General features: G+C 55.9%; 2 protein-coding genes across 5 annotated transcripts in view; both read left to right on the top strand.

Moving 5' to 3' along the window:
- Positions 1-1,083: 1,083 nt before the first annotated feature.
- AGRP (agouti related neuropeptide) lies at positions 1,084-8,688 on the top strand. Of its 3 annotated transcripts, none has more exons than XM_058846130.1 (4): positions 1,084-1,300; positions 7,253-7,454; positions 7,716-7,810; positions 8,421-8,688. In XM_058846130.1, exons 1-4 carry the CDS (start codon positions 1,088-1,090, stop codon positions 8,610-8,612), a joined length of 702 nt encoding a protein of 233 aa, XP_058702113.1. In that variant the 5' UTR covers positions 1,084-1,087; the 3' UTR covers positions 8,613-8,688. The 3 variants fall into 3 exon arrangements, with proteins under 3 accessions (XP_058702113.1, XP_058702112.1, XP_058702111.1); XM_058846129.1 differs by having other exon boundaries at positions 1,254-1,300; positions 7,267-7,454; XM_058846128.1 differs by lacking the exon at positions 1,084-1,300 and adding an exon at positions 4,565-6,447.
- Positions 8,689-9,790: 1,102 nt separating this feature from the next.
- Positions 9,791-13,263, top strand: part of ATP6V0D1 (ATPase H+ transporting V0 subunit d1) — a 34,170-nt gene continuing 30,697 nt past the window's right edge. Inside the window, exons 1-2 of one of the 2 annotated variants that reach the window (XM_058845895.1) lie at positions 9,834-9,972; positions 12,475-12,723. In XM_058845895.1, coding sequence (XP_058701878.1) covers positions 12,648-12,723 — 76 coding nt within the window. In that variant the 5' untranslated portion in view covers positions 9,834-9,972; positions 12,475-12,647. Of the gene's footprint in view, positions 9,973-12,474; positions 12,724-13,263 lie in introns of both variants that reach the window. The other variant, XM_058845894.1, reaches the window with a different exon arrangement.

A 13,263-nucleotide genomic window follows, 5' to 3' on the forward strand; every position in this document is an offset into this window, starting at 1 on the left:
CTCTCCACTGACTGCCGGGCTGTCTGTTCCCCCTGCCTTGGGGGCATGTCTGCAGAACCTGAGAGGGGGGCAGGAGTTGTCTGTGCCCCCAGTACCTGGGAAACTCCAGCCGAGCTGCTCTGGGGTGACAGGATGGCTGCCCTTTCCTTGGAGAACTCTGCTGAGGAGACCTCAGGCTCTATGTCCTCCTCCCTCCTTGGGGACTCAGCTCCATTTCCCCGCAGCACTGGGGGAGCCCGGCCCCCACTCACTCCCTTCCCAGCCCAGGCCACCCCCGAGCGCCCGCCCCGGCCCCCCAGCTCAACCCCCGGCCCCCAGACCTCCCCGCGGCCGGGCGGGCGGTGGGTGCGCAGGAAGGCTCGCATCTGCTCCTGGTTCAGAGAGCTGCTCTTCCTCTCCATTGCACTGGGCCTCTCCTCCTCTTCCTCGTCCTCCTCTTCCTCCTCACAGATCTGCTGCAGGGCCGGGGTGCTCTTGGTGATGGTGGTGTCAACGGCAGGGACCTTCAGGAGGGTCCTGGTGGGCTGCCGGCCGCCAATGTCCCCTCCAGAGGGCAGCCGGGATGCCCCGGCAAGGCCTCCTGTCTCTGTGAAGGGCAGGAGGCCGCCGGCACTGCCCACAGAGCCAAATGTGTCTGACAAGCTAGGCCTGAGGAAGGGAAGAGAGGTGTCGTTACTCAGCTGGGCGCCACAGGGCTGTGCCAAGGAAAAGGACAGAGGGCCAGCCAAGACCCTGCAGTGGGGACCCAGGATGATGGGGAGGGGTACACGGGACAGGGGGCAGCAGAGGCGCTCACCTGCTCTGTACCTCCTTGGCCAGGTTGTAAACGAGACTGAGGCGGTGGCCCTGCTTCTCCTGCTTCTCCCGCAGCATCCTCTCTGCCAGCAGGAAATACGTGGCTGTGATGTGGTTGTAACGGTCGGCTTCCAGCGCCCTGTGTGGGACCGAGGGAATTGCATCAGCACACAGGGGACATGCTTGGAGGGACCCCCAGAGCCCTTCACTGGGGCTCCCATCCCTGCATCCCGTCACTCACTCCTGGATGGTGTCCCGATCTGCAATGTTCCCGCACATCATGGCCTGGAGGATGATCTCGTGCTCCTCCTCGGACACGCGCTTGTGGGAGGTGAGGGGCAGCAGGGAGCGGCTGGCAGGGGACGGGTCCACCCCCTGCAGCCACGTGTGGCCCTCGATCTGCTCCAGGGACGCTCGTTGCTTCGGGTCCCGCTGCAGCATCCTGGAGATGAGACTGGGGGAAAGGAGTGGCATTGCAACCCTGCAGCACTATGTGAACCCCAAAGTAAGCAGCTTTGCCCTCTCTTCCCACCTCAGCTCCCAGGCATCTGCCAGGGCTGGGGCACCCAGGGGGCAGCCAGTTGGGGTCTGGGGGTACAGTGAGGGGGTGGTGCTCACTCAGCGCACTGTGCCGAGACGTGCGGGGGGATGGTGTAGCGGCAGTCCATGATCATGGTGAGGGTCTCGCTGTCGTTGGCCTCCTGGAAGGGGGGGTGGCCGCACACCAGCATGTAGAGGATGACTCCCAGGCTCCAGATGTCTGCAAGAAGCAGCAGCTGCAGTTCGGGTTGCACTCACCTCACCATGGCTCATGAGATTCTCCACCCCAGACACCCTGGGAGGGGCTGCCCCACCAGCCCCCAGTACTGCTCCAGCAGAGACCAGTGCTCACTGGGATATTCCTTGGAGGTAACAGCTCCCAGGTCTTGTCCCATGGAGAGCAGGACCATATTCCCACCAAGGCAGGGAAGGACCTTCCTGTCCCCACATCCAACCTGGTCTCAAGGGACTTCACCAAAGCAGTTGAGGTGTCATCACCTTCTCCAGGCAGGGACAGGAAGGCCAGCCCTGAGCTCTGGCCCCCTCCCCACTCCCCCCGATTACACACCCACCCACGGCATTGTTTCGTGTCATTCCTCACCTTCCTGATTCCCAAACCCCACCACAACCATCCTGGCACTGGGCTGTGCTTTAGGAGACACTACAGCAATCAGAGAGGGACATAGCACCAATCTGGGCTCTCCAGCTGTATGGGGACCAGCTGGAACAGGATTGCTGCCCTGTCCTGGGGACAGGGATAGAGCCAGAAGTATCTTAACTGGCTCCTCCCGCCCAGAACACAAATTCCTGCAGATGTTCGGGTTTAGGATGCTGAGCACGCCCTGGGGCGCTCTGTTAATACCTTCAGCTGCTTAAGTCAAGTGTTTGAAAATTTCTCATCTGCGTTGGTTTTCTCCCTTCATTTCCCTTTGCAGCGCCACCAGCTTATTTTTCTACCGCCTCCATAAGCTATCCCTGTTCTCAGCTTGGGATCCGCCTTTCCCTGAGCCAACACTGGGCTTTTGCCTTTAAGGGCTTGTGTTTTGCTTCACTAAATCCTCCTGCCCTAATTCCAGCCAACCAGCCAGCTCGGATCCTGCTTCCCCCCCGCATCCCCTCTGTCACAGCTGAGCCTCTTGGAGCCCCCAGCCCAGCTTCCTGTGCCCTGGGACAGTCTCGCCAGACCCCTGCACCCTGGCCAGGGGAGGAAGAGCACTGGGAGCAGTGGGAAGGAAGTGGTTTTCAGGGTGGGGATGGAGCAAAGGAAACTTTCAGAGCTCCTCCACCCAAACAGCAGCATCCAGAGCAGATTTCCTTCCGGCCTCACCCCGCCAAATAACCACCAGTGCCAGATTGCTGGCAGCTGTATCCTCACACTGCTTCTCCTGGCGGCTGCCACGCCAGGCTCACAGCCTGCCTGGGCTTTTTTCCCTCTCTGGCAACCACCGCTTTATGTGATCTCTGTGGATGCTGGGATGGTCCCTACAGGGAGGACCCTGCTGTGCCAGGGCAAGGCTGGGCAGCCAAACACCCAAGGGACAGGCTTGCTCCTTGCAGGGACAGCAGTGCTGCTGTGTGCTCCTAGTGTAAGGGGCCAAGTGGGAGGTGGTACTCAGCTGGCAGGACCATGCTCCAGGCAAGGGACAGGAGGGAGGCAGGTCCCCAGGGCACCCCACAGCCCTTACCAACAGCCGGGGCATCGTACTCATCCCCGAGCAGGATCTCTGGTGCCGAGTAGGCTAGGGAGCCACAGCTGGTGGTGAGCATCTTGCCAGGCTGGAAGTGGTTGCTGAAGCCAAAGTCGGTGAGTTTGACCACCCCTTGCTCCTGGAAGAAGACCACGTTCTCGGGCTTGAGGTCGCGGTGCACCACGTGGAGCTTGTGGCAATAGGAGATGGCGTGGACGATCTGGGCAAAGTAGTGCTTGGCCCGTGGCTCAGCCAGGCCGCCTTCGTGCCGCATGATGTGGTCAAACATGTCCCCACCGTCGCCCAGCTCCAGGATGAGGTAGAGCTTGGCGTGGGTGTCGATGACCTCGTAGAGGCGCACCACGTTGGGGTGCTGCACCAGCTTCATGCAGCGCACCTCCTGCAGGAGCTGCCCCGCCGCCTCCCCCGCCAGCTTGCTCTTGTCGATCACCTTGACGGCCACGCGCTGCCCCGTGAAGACGTGCCGGGCCAGCTTCACCACTGCAAAGTGGCCCTTGCCCAGCGTGCGCTCCAGGTCGTACAGCCCCGCGATCTTGCCCTCGCCGCAGCCCTGTGCCCCGGCCATGGCGGTGTTGTCAGGTGGGGGACAGGCATCAGGTGCTGTGGCATGGAGGAGATGCTGAGCAATGTGGGGTGAGGGATGGGATGCTCCTGAATACCAGGTCTCCCAGCAAAACTGACACCAGCACTGGCAGGACATCAAGTCCTGGCAACCTGGGCACTCCTGATACTCCACCTCCCAGTCCCCATCCCAGGAGCTAGACCACCCTCTGTATCCCCATCTCTAGTTGCTAATACTTTGGAGATCTCAATACTTCCATCTTCCATCTCTTCAGTATCCTAGGGCACCCCATAATCCCCATGTCTAGGTCCCCAGCATGTTGAGCACTCCAACACCCCCCTTTCAGTTCCCAGCATCCTGGACATCCAAATACATCCCTGTACTTCCCAACACCCCAAGACATCCTGATACCTTCTCCTCCAGGTGTCCAGAACTGCAGCACTCTGGGCACCCCAATACTCCTGCCTCCAGTCCCTCATCACCATCTGAGCAGCATCATACCCCTTCTCTCCTGGTTCCCAGCAGCCTAAGTACTCCATACCCCTACCTTCAAAATTGCCAGTACCCCTGTCACCCCATACTCCCAGACCCCAGCATCCTGGGCACCCCAGTAATACCAACCTCCAGGTATCCGGCATCCTGCCTACCCCAATATGCTCACCTCCACTACCGAGCACTTCTGGGCACCCCCACATCTCCATCTCCAGTCCCCAGCGCTCCGGACCACCCCCATAACGCCAACCTTCAGGTCTCCAGCACCCCTGTCCCTCCCGTATCCCCATCTCCAATCCCCAACATCCGTGCCACCCTCGTGCCCTCACCTCCAGACCTCAGCACCCTGGGCACCCCCATGCTGCTCCTCCAGCGCCTCGGGCACCCCGATACCCACCCCAGCCCCTGTCACCCGGTGCGCCCCGGCGGAGCCGCACTCACCGGGGCGCGGAGCTGCGACCGCCGGGGCTGCGGTGCCCGGGCGCGCCCGCCCCGCTGACGTCAGGGCAGCTCCGGGATCGCGCCTTAAAGGGCCCGGCCCGGTGGGGCTGAGGCCGGAGCGATGCTCATCGCACCTCCTGAGAGGCTGCCCCGGCAGCTCCCGCGGCCCGGCTCGTTACTGCCTGTTTGGGGTAGCAGGGACTCGGTTGGCCTTAGCGGTAACGTGGGCTGCTGATGAGCTAAATGAGCTGCTCGCCTGCCTGGGTGCTTCCAGGAGGAGAGGGAGAGCCCCCAGCCTGGGCTTGTCTCCGGAGGGTCCCAGCGTTGGAGGCTCCTGCCCGGGATGCCCGCTCACGGGCATCTCTGCCATGCCACTGAACCTACTCCATCACCCGCTCCCACCCCCGCTAGAGCTTGAACCATTGAGCCGGGAGCGCAGCCCTGGCCCCCCTTTCCCCCTCGCTTTAAGCCGTCTTTTCCTGGAAGCGGCCCGGCGAGCGGCCGGCCGCCTCATTTAGCTCGTTACTGGCCATCGGGATGCGCACAAAGCAGATGTTGCTCCTGCAGATTAAAAAGCTCTCAGCGCGGCCGCCCTCGTTCCCGCTAATGCCTTCCCAGAAGTCCTGGCCCGCGGCTGCAAACAGGCCCTAATGAGCTGTGCTGAGGGCTCCGTGCGGGGGCTGGTGTCCCCAGGGCGGAGGAATGGAGGAGCTGGGGCTGGATGGGACACTCGGCACCCACCTGAGCCGTGGGAATGGAAAGGGCTGCCAAACTTGTCTCTCACCCAAGATGAGTCTGTCCAGGCATGTGGGGTGCAGGAGGCATCCAGGTGCTGTAGCAGGGGATCCCGACTGGGTGTTGTGCATTGGGGGACCTAGATGGGTGATAAGTGTTTCCAGCAGCCACTTGCAGCTGCAGAAAATAACCCATGAGCTCCTCACTGATCCTGTGCCTGCTCAGCCTGTCCCTCAAATGCAGCAGGAATCAGATCATGCTGGGACAGGGGATGTAGGAGCAGAGGAAGCCTGCAAAGAGCCCCAGAGGTGCTGCTCCAGGCAGGAGCAGTGGCTCAAGCTCTGCTGGGGACCTGCAGGCCTCGGGGCTCCTCCTGGTCTAGGAACAGTCTGGTGAGGGCAGATCCTGGGCTGTCAGCTTCCCTGCTGGGTGTGTCAGAGCATGCTGATCTCTCCCTGTTATCTCTTATTCCCCCGATTCCTTGCAGGGCTGAAGCCACTCAAGGCCACAAGTGTTCCCCAAAGGAGCCTGGCTCTGGGGCATGCAGGTTTTCCAAATGAGACATGAGTAAGATGCAGTTAGCACAGGTGGAAGCCTGGAGAATCTGCAGATGGTATGTGGTCAGGAGCTGGAGGACTTCTGGAGGCTCTGCACAAGGAGTGGATGCTTACCAGGAGATACAGATAGGCAACATTCCCTTTGAAAACTAGTCAGATTTGGCATGGTTTTGATGGGGAGTCTGTAGCCCTGTTATTTCTGTAGTTGGGAACTAGGAGATGTCCTCAGGCTGCAGCTTTGGTGCTGGAAAAGGAATTGGGCTGGGAAGGGAATCGGGCTGCAAGGACAGTGGGGATCACTTCCAAAAAACCTGTGAGTTTGGAGCTAACAGGAATCTGTTCCTTTCTGCAGCTGTGCAAGGCACAAAGCAGGAGTCCCCCCTCCCATACATCACCCCACTGGCTGCCTCTCTATCCAGACAAAGCCCGTTTTCCAGAGACTCCCACCTATGTGGTAGTTAGTGAAGTCATGTGGCTGCAGCACTTAATTAATAAAAAGCTGATATAAATCCCAGTAAACATGTGGGGAGGAGGACACTGAGACAGAGAGCGGTAGTGGCACTTCCAGCGAGCTCAGCGGAGCAGTGGACAGCAATCCCCCACTCTGCTTGGAGAGGTCAGTGCTTACCATGGGAAGGGTCTTGGGGGCGTGTGGGATGTGACGCCCTTGGCTGTGGGGCTCCCCACAGTGCAGAGGGGTCAGCAAAGAGCTGGGTGGTTTTGTGGGATGGGGAGATAAGGAGTGGCCAGCATTGGGCTGCTGGAGCCGGGTTTGGAACCTCAAGGCTGCCCAAGCAGCAGGCTTTGTCCCAGGATTTGGCTGAGAGCAGCAACTGGAATACCAGCTCCTGGCTCCTTTCCTTTTGCTCCCTAAGGAGCTCTAACCTACTTGTTAGAGCCTTCAGGCCCCCAAAGCCCACAGCCTGACCCTGCAGCTTCTCCTGTTCCTGAGCTGTGTGTGCTGTGGTCTTTCTCCCTGCCCAGCACCGAGATTCTAGTGGCAATTTCAGGCTCAGAGCCAGGCAGGAACCGTGTCACATGTTTTCGCCACACACTGTGCACCTCAATGGTCTGATGGCTGCTGTGTGGGGGGTGGAAAAACCCAAACTGCTGCAAAAAAGATCAAAGCTCAGTCCATTCTCTGCTGGTCACCCCTTTCTGTGGGAAGATCATGAATGTGCTCACATGTGGAATGCCCCACAGCACAGGAGAGAGCTTTGGGGACTCCTGTTCCCAGGTGTTTATGGGCCCAAAAAAAGACTCTCAAGTCCAAGGGAACAAACAGCTGGGAGTGGTGGCTGTGCTGGGAGAAGCTGCCCCTCACTGACATGGCACTCAGGGTGGCAGGGGGTGATGGCAGTGGAGGGGACAGGCCAGGCTGCCAGCAGGTGGGCTGATGCTGGCCAGGCCCATCTGCACAGGTCACCTCCCCCAGGACCATGCTGAACGTGCTGCTGCTGTGCTGTGGGCTGCTGCAGGGGATCCAGGCTGTCCTGGATCTCAGGACTGCTGACCTCAGCTGTGGCCACCCGCAGAAGGCAAGCGGCGGGCTGGAGGGGGTGGACAGAGCCCGCCACACCAGCCTGCAGAGGAAAGCCAAGGAGGTGTCTGCAGAGCCGGCAGGTGAGTCCTGTGGCCACCTGCTCTTCACTGACCCCCACCAGTTGCTTTCTGGAAAACCCAGGACCCCAAAACTGAACTGGGAAACCCACACCCAGAGTTAGGGGATCGCTGTAAAGCAGCATAGCTGCTCCTGACCCTGGCTGGTGAGAACAGCTCACAGGGAGTGGGTTTTTTTTTTTGTGGGACACACATGAGCAAAGGGAGAAGAATCAGAGCTGACCCTCCAGCAGCCTCCTTGTCCAGCCTCTCTGTATCTCACAGGAGCTCTCCCAAGGCTGGGGTTTGAGCAGATGGCCCTGGGGGTCCAAGAAGCTGATGGTGACCTTGTGCAGAGAGGCAGCCTGCTGGAACCACAGGTATGGCTCCCTGAGCTTTCTTACAGACAACCCTAAGGAGTGAGGTGGCCTGAGGCCACAGCAGCCTTTTCTGTATCCCTGGGGCTGGGTGGGTTTAGAGCCCAGCATGGTGCTTCCTGGGTTGGGGCTACCTGTCCATCACCTGAGGAGCTGGGATCAGCTAAGGCTACCCAGATGTGCAAGGAGCTCCAGCACTCAAAGGAGAGTGGTCCAAGCCTGTGTTTCTGTAATCCATTTAATTAACCTCAAGTGCAGCCCAGGAGCTTGCTGGGCAGTGCCCTGTGTTGCCTGGCTCAGCCCCTGGTGCCTCCCTTTGGGCAGAAGGCACAGCACCATTTGCTAAAGTCCAGGTAGTGCTTCAAAATAAACGTCTGCAGAAAGGTCTTGAGACACTGTGGATGAGGCAGCAATGCCTACAGAAAGTCCACAGGGCTCAGCAGTGATTTCCAACAGAAAACAGAGCCTGGAGTTGAACACGACAGAAGCCACTGCTGCTGGCAGCATCAGGTTTCAGCAGCCACTCTTGGCTCCCTCCCACGCAGTTCTTTACTGCTGGCACAGTGGTCCAGGACCAGCTCTTCCCCTCCTCTTCCTCCTCTCTCCCCTGCAGGTATCATCCACAGACCTGCAGGCTGAGGGCCGTGAGGAGCGCTCCCCCCGCCGCTGCGTCCGTCTCCTGGAGTCATGCCTCGGCCACCAGATCCCCTGCTGTGACCCCTGTGCCACCTGCTACTGCCGCTTCTTCAACGCCTTTTGCTACTGCAGGAAAATCAGCACCAACTTCCCCTGCGGCAAGAACTAGCGCCTGTGGGGCTGCCAGCTCCTCGCCCCTGTGTGTGCCTCCTTCTCTGTAGCTCCAATAAACCAGCCCTTTGCAAAAGCCACTGCAGTGTGGGAATGGTGTGATGTGTCTGCTCGGGCTCTCAGGGGAGAGAGGGTGGCAGCAAGGTGAGGGTGGCATTTGCACAGCTGGGCACAGTGTCCACACAGCTGACACTCCAGAACACATCCACATAAAATCAGATGTGCCTTTCCTGACTACATTAAGTGGTGTTTCAACAGCAGGGGTACCCCAGGTGATGTTCTGGCTATGCTGCTGTTACCCACAAGATCGGGTTTGTTTGTTGGTGTGCACTGAACCGATACTGACACACTCCAGAGAAACACGGATTGTTTATTTCAGAGCTGCCCCAGCCTGGCTGCTCGGTGCTATTCCACAAATCCAGCACACCCCACTGGATTTTCCCTGCCATTATTAACAAAGAGACGTTCAGGGTTAGTAATTTCCTTTATTAAGTAATTTTCTCTATTGAGATTGGTTAGTAATTTCCATAGAAATCACATAACCCCAGCTAACTTCTACTCATGCTCAGGGGAAACATCTTCACCTGGGCAGGGTCTTTTTGACCAGCAGGCATGATTTTTAGTGTTAATGAAGGTAGTTCAGCTTTAGGATATCATGGACCATGAGTATTTCACCAGGTTGATAACGTACACATAGACATTTATCAACGTCTTGACTTACTACATCCTTAAAGCTTGTTCTAGATATTCCTGACTGAGGGATGCCGGCTGCTGCCTGTTTCACTGATTAAGTCTCTTTTCTTCCTGATTAGGCTTGAAAGTATACAGAGGTCTTACATGAAAGAACATCCTGCCTTAACATAACCTTGACATATCTCACATTTTTCAACACCTCTACATCAAACAAAATTATTTTATTTTTTTACAGAGCAGCCCCTGACCAAGCCCTTTAACTGGCTAGGTATTTCCTGACTAGTAGAAGTGGTGTCTCGGCAATAGGCGGCACTGCGAACTTTACTTGTGTATCCTTCTTCTGCCTGTATCGCTCATGGTGGCTCGGGTGTAGTGAAGGGGAGCCTCACGCTCGACGCAGGGCGTTATGGCGGCCGCCATCGCCTCAGGCCGTTCCCGCCTCGCAATGGCTGCCGGGAAGGGGCCGCGGCCACGTGACCCGCCGCGAGTCACGTGAGGCGGCGGGCGGTAGCGCTGCCGTCTCGTCGCTGCCGCCATGTCGTGTTTCCCGGAGCTCTATTTTAACGTGGATAACGGGTACCTGGAAGGGCTCGTGCGCGGCTTTAAGGCGGGGGTACTCCGGCAAGGTGACTACGTGAATTTGGTGCAGTGCGAGAGCCTGGAAGGTGAGTAGCGGTGGAGGCCTGAGACAAGCGGGAACAGGCCCCCCCCCCCGCCATCCTGAGGGGAATGTCCGGGCTGTGGGCTGAGGGGAGGTGGTGGGGGGCTGTGGGGAGGCGAGGGGCTGCCTGGTAGTGGGGAAAAGAGCCGATAGCGGCGTTTATGAGGCGTTATTCCATCTTCACCCCATGGTTGAGGACACAGTCGGTGTCCCGTCCTGTCCCCCCACCCCGCTCAGCTGACTCAGTTTCCCGGTCACCCCGGCCGTGTGATTGCAGCAGCTGATAGAGCGGTGTAGGGGAACTTGGGCTCCCACTGCTTTCTTGCGGTGGCTGTGTAGCTGTGCCCTGTGCCCTGCGGATTTTGGGAGCCTGGTGGGTTTTGACAGGCCTTGCTGGTGAGACGTGTTTGCGCCTTCACTCCCTAAAGGGCAGGAAGCCTTTTTAAGGCCTGGAATAAGGTTATTGGTATAATCTAAGATCCTGATATCCATGATTAGTTTTTAAGAAGCTCAGGTCACCTAGGAAAGTACCTGCTATTGAGGGATTACTAGTGGAAAAAAATCCATCTGAGTATACATCTGAGTAAATTCACCAGTGCGTTATCTGTTGCCTGTGATCTTGAGATTTCTTTCGAGGCTAATTCTGTTTTCCAGCCATCATCTTTTAAACACTGGTGCAGATTGTCCAGAGAAGTGGTGGATGCCCCATCCTTGAAAACATTCAAGGCCAGTTTGAATGGAGATCTAAACAGCCTGGTCTAGTTGAAGATATCTTTGCTCATTGCAGGCAATTGTACTACGTGGCCTTTGAAGGTCCCTTCCTACTCAAACTATTCTGCAGTTCAGTGATCACCTGTGGTCAGGTCATCATCTTCATTAGCTGGTGTTCCTGTGATCAGTGACCTGCTTAGCAGTTTTCACTCTTTGGTGTACAGGACCTGCATCACAAATCACAAAGATTAAAACCAGGCCTATCTTGAAATAAACTAGAAACACATGTATCCAGAGATGTTGTTTTGATCTGTGGAACTATAATTTTTGGATCATTTTTTCTTCTAAAAAAATTCGTTAAGCATCAGTTTTATCTAGACAATCATTACTGAGTGGTTAATTGACATTGAATCCCTGGCCAGCTGAACCCTGGATGCAAGTTACATGGAGCTGCTCACTCTAGATAACAATAGAATGGGAACAGAGTGCTGTGTTGTGCTCCAGTCTCTACCTTAAAAATTGCCAGTATATTTTTACTTAGGACAGAAGCTCCTTTTCGGCTTTTCTTTTTTTGCAGCTCTTTGCTTGCAGCAGTCACTGTTATTCCTGCTGTGGAGCCCAGGGACTGAAGGAGAGCTTGGGTGACTTCTGCTCTCTTGGTAGTCACAAGTCTCAGCATGTCCTGAACTGTGACTTTTTCACCTTTCCTGCAGATAACTTCCTCTTTGGAGTCTTTCTGCACTTGGAGCTTCTCTTTTCTCTCCATTTCTTGGTTTCTGAACCAAGCTGCTTAAGCCTAGTTCTCCCTTGGAGTGGTGTTGGCTGCATTTAGAATGAGTCATGTTGAAGTTCCTCTATGTTTGTTATGGTATTGTTGCTGTTCTGTCCCCAGCAGCTCTCTGGTGGTGGCCGCTGCTGTGCTCTTGGTCATACTTCATTCACAACCTAAAGGCTCTTCCAAATTCACTGCCAGTCTTGTTCCTCCTTCACTTGGCTCACCGTGCCTCTCCTTAGCGTGCTTCTGGAGAGGGATTTTTGTTCAAAGGAGCATTGCTCTTTATTACTTACATAGGTCTCTGGTCAAACAATTTCTTTCCTCTGTCCTTTTAGTGCTGATTTTCCCATTTCAGTACTTTCTTTCTGCGCTCCACAGACTTTTAATGTGTTTTTTTGTCTCCCGGATGCTCATGCACTAAATTCAGGCAGTGGCTGATGTGTTAGCAGCCAAAATAAGTACTGGGGCATAAATTACTGATACATTCTTCCCTACTCTCTGTTTTGCCTTCATTGCTGCCTCTCATGTATCTGACTCTGCAGTTAGTTCCAATCCTGGAGCAAGTGATTGCCTTGGCCATAGAGAAAGCCTGAAGGACCAAGGCTGTTCTGGGTCTGGCCCTAGGAATTGGTTATCTGGCTGCTTGGAGGACATTGTGCTTCCAGGTCTGAAGTGCTGGCTCCCTCTGATGTGCCCAGATCAGTCTGGAAGTGTAAAGGGATTGTTTTGTCTGCTTCAGGACTTAGGCTGGCAGTTGAGTACTGCTGGAAGGGAGGAAATCATGCTTTTCTGCGTGATCCCCTGTTGCCTCAGTTTGTCTGATCACAAGGTAACCTGACCTAAGCTCTCCCTTGTTCAGTCAGAGAGCCAAATGGGCTGTCTGTGGTGAGGCAGGCTCTTGAGCTGGCCTTAAGAAGTGGAGAAAAACATGTCCAGGATTGAGGGGGTGTGTGAGAACTGTTTCGATTTAAGCTTTCTCTTAAACCCTTTAGAAATAACACGTTTAATCCCTTCTTTCAGCTCCAAAAGTCCTGGTGCTCTGGTTGTTTCTCAGCCGAGGCCCTGTGCAGTACACATGAGCTGGGAGCGTTTGGAACCTGCCTGGCGGTCACTGTTGTATCCAGTTCCTGCTTCTGACACAAGGTGTCAGTGAAGGACCTGGAGCTGCTTTCCTCTGCTCCAGTGCTGTGAGCATGGATCTGTGCTTGAGTGGAATCTGTTTGAGGCAACCAAACTTAAGTCACCCAGATTTCTACTGTCAAAAGATTGGTGAGTCATCCACAGCTTGAGGCCTGTCAGAGGTCTGATATTCTGTCAGGAGGATGAAAAGCTGTTGATGCAGTTGAACAGTGGTGATGCTTTTAAGCAGCAGAGTTCAGTCTGGGACTGGAATGTAGATTATCAACTGGCTTTACTATTGGTCTGCAAAACTCCCTTCTGCAAAAAGCATTCAGAGCCCAAGAAGTGCACAAAAGCATCTTGAACCAGGAATGTCTTTACCCTTAGGTTAGTGTTCATGAGCCTCCTATTGCTACCACTTCTCCTTGCTTCCACAGCAACAGTGTAGAAAGCTGCTTTCTTTCTGACCTGACAGTATTGTAGAGATGATTGGTGGGTGAAATTCAGCAGTGGGATGTGTCACCTTGTAGCTGGGATGAGGCTGAGGAGTGGCAGGGTTGGCTCAAGCCTGTGGGCATCTTTGAGAGAGGCCTTCCAGAGACTGGACATCTCAGCACCACCGCTCTGTGGGTATTTGTGCCTCCATCTGTGCAGTTGGCACAGCTGGGAACGGGGATGCCCTGGAAATAG

The sequence above is a fragment of the Poecile atricapillus genome, chromosome 10 (genome assembly GCF_030490865.1).
Source record: "Poecile atricapillus isolate bPoeAtr1 chromosome 10, bPoeAtr1.hap1, whole genome shotgun sequence".
In the NCBI taxonomy this organism is placed as follows: domain Eukaryota; kingdom Metazoa; phylum Chordata; class Aves; order Passeriformes; family Paridae; genus Poecile; species Poecile atricapillus.

Coding starts and splice junctions, on each gene's coding strand:
- AGRP (XM_058846130.1), top strand. CDS start 1,088: ATGATCTCGTGCTCCTCCTCGGACACGCGCTTGTGGGAGGTGAGGGGC. Junction 1,301..7,252: donor AGCACTATGTGAACCCCAAA/GTAAGCAGCTTT, acceptor CCATCTGCACAG/GTCACCTCCCCCAGGACCAT. Junction 7,811..8,420: donor GCAGCCTGCTGGAACCACAG/GTATGGCTCCCT, acceptor TCTCCCCTGCAG/GTATCATCCACAGACCTGCA.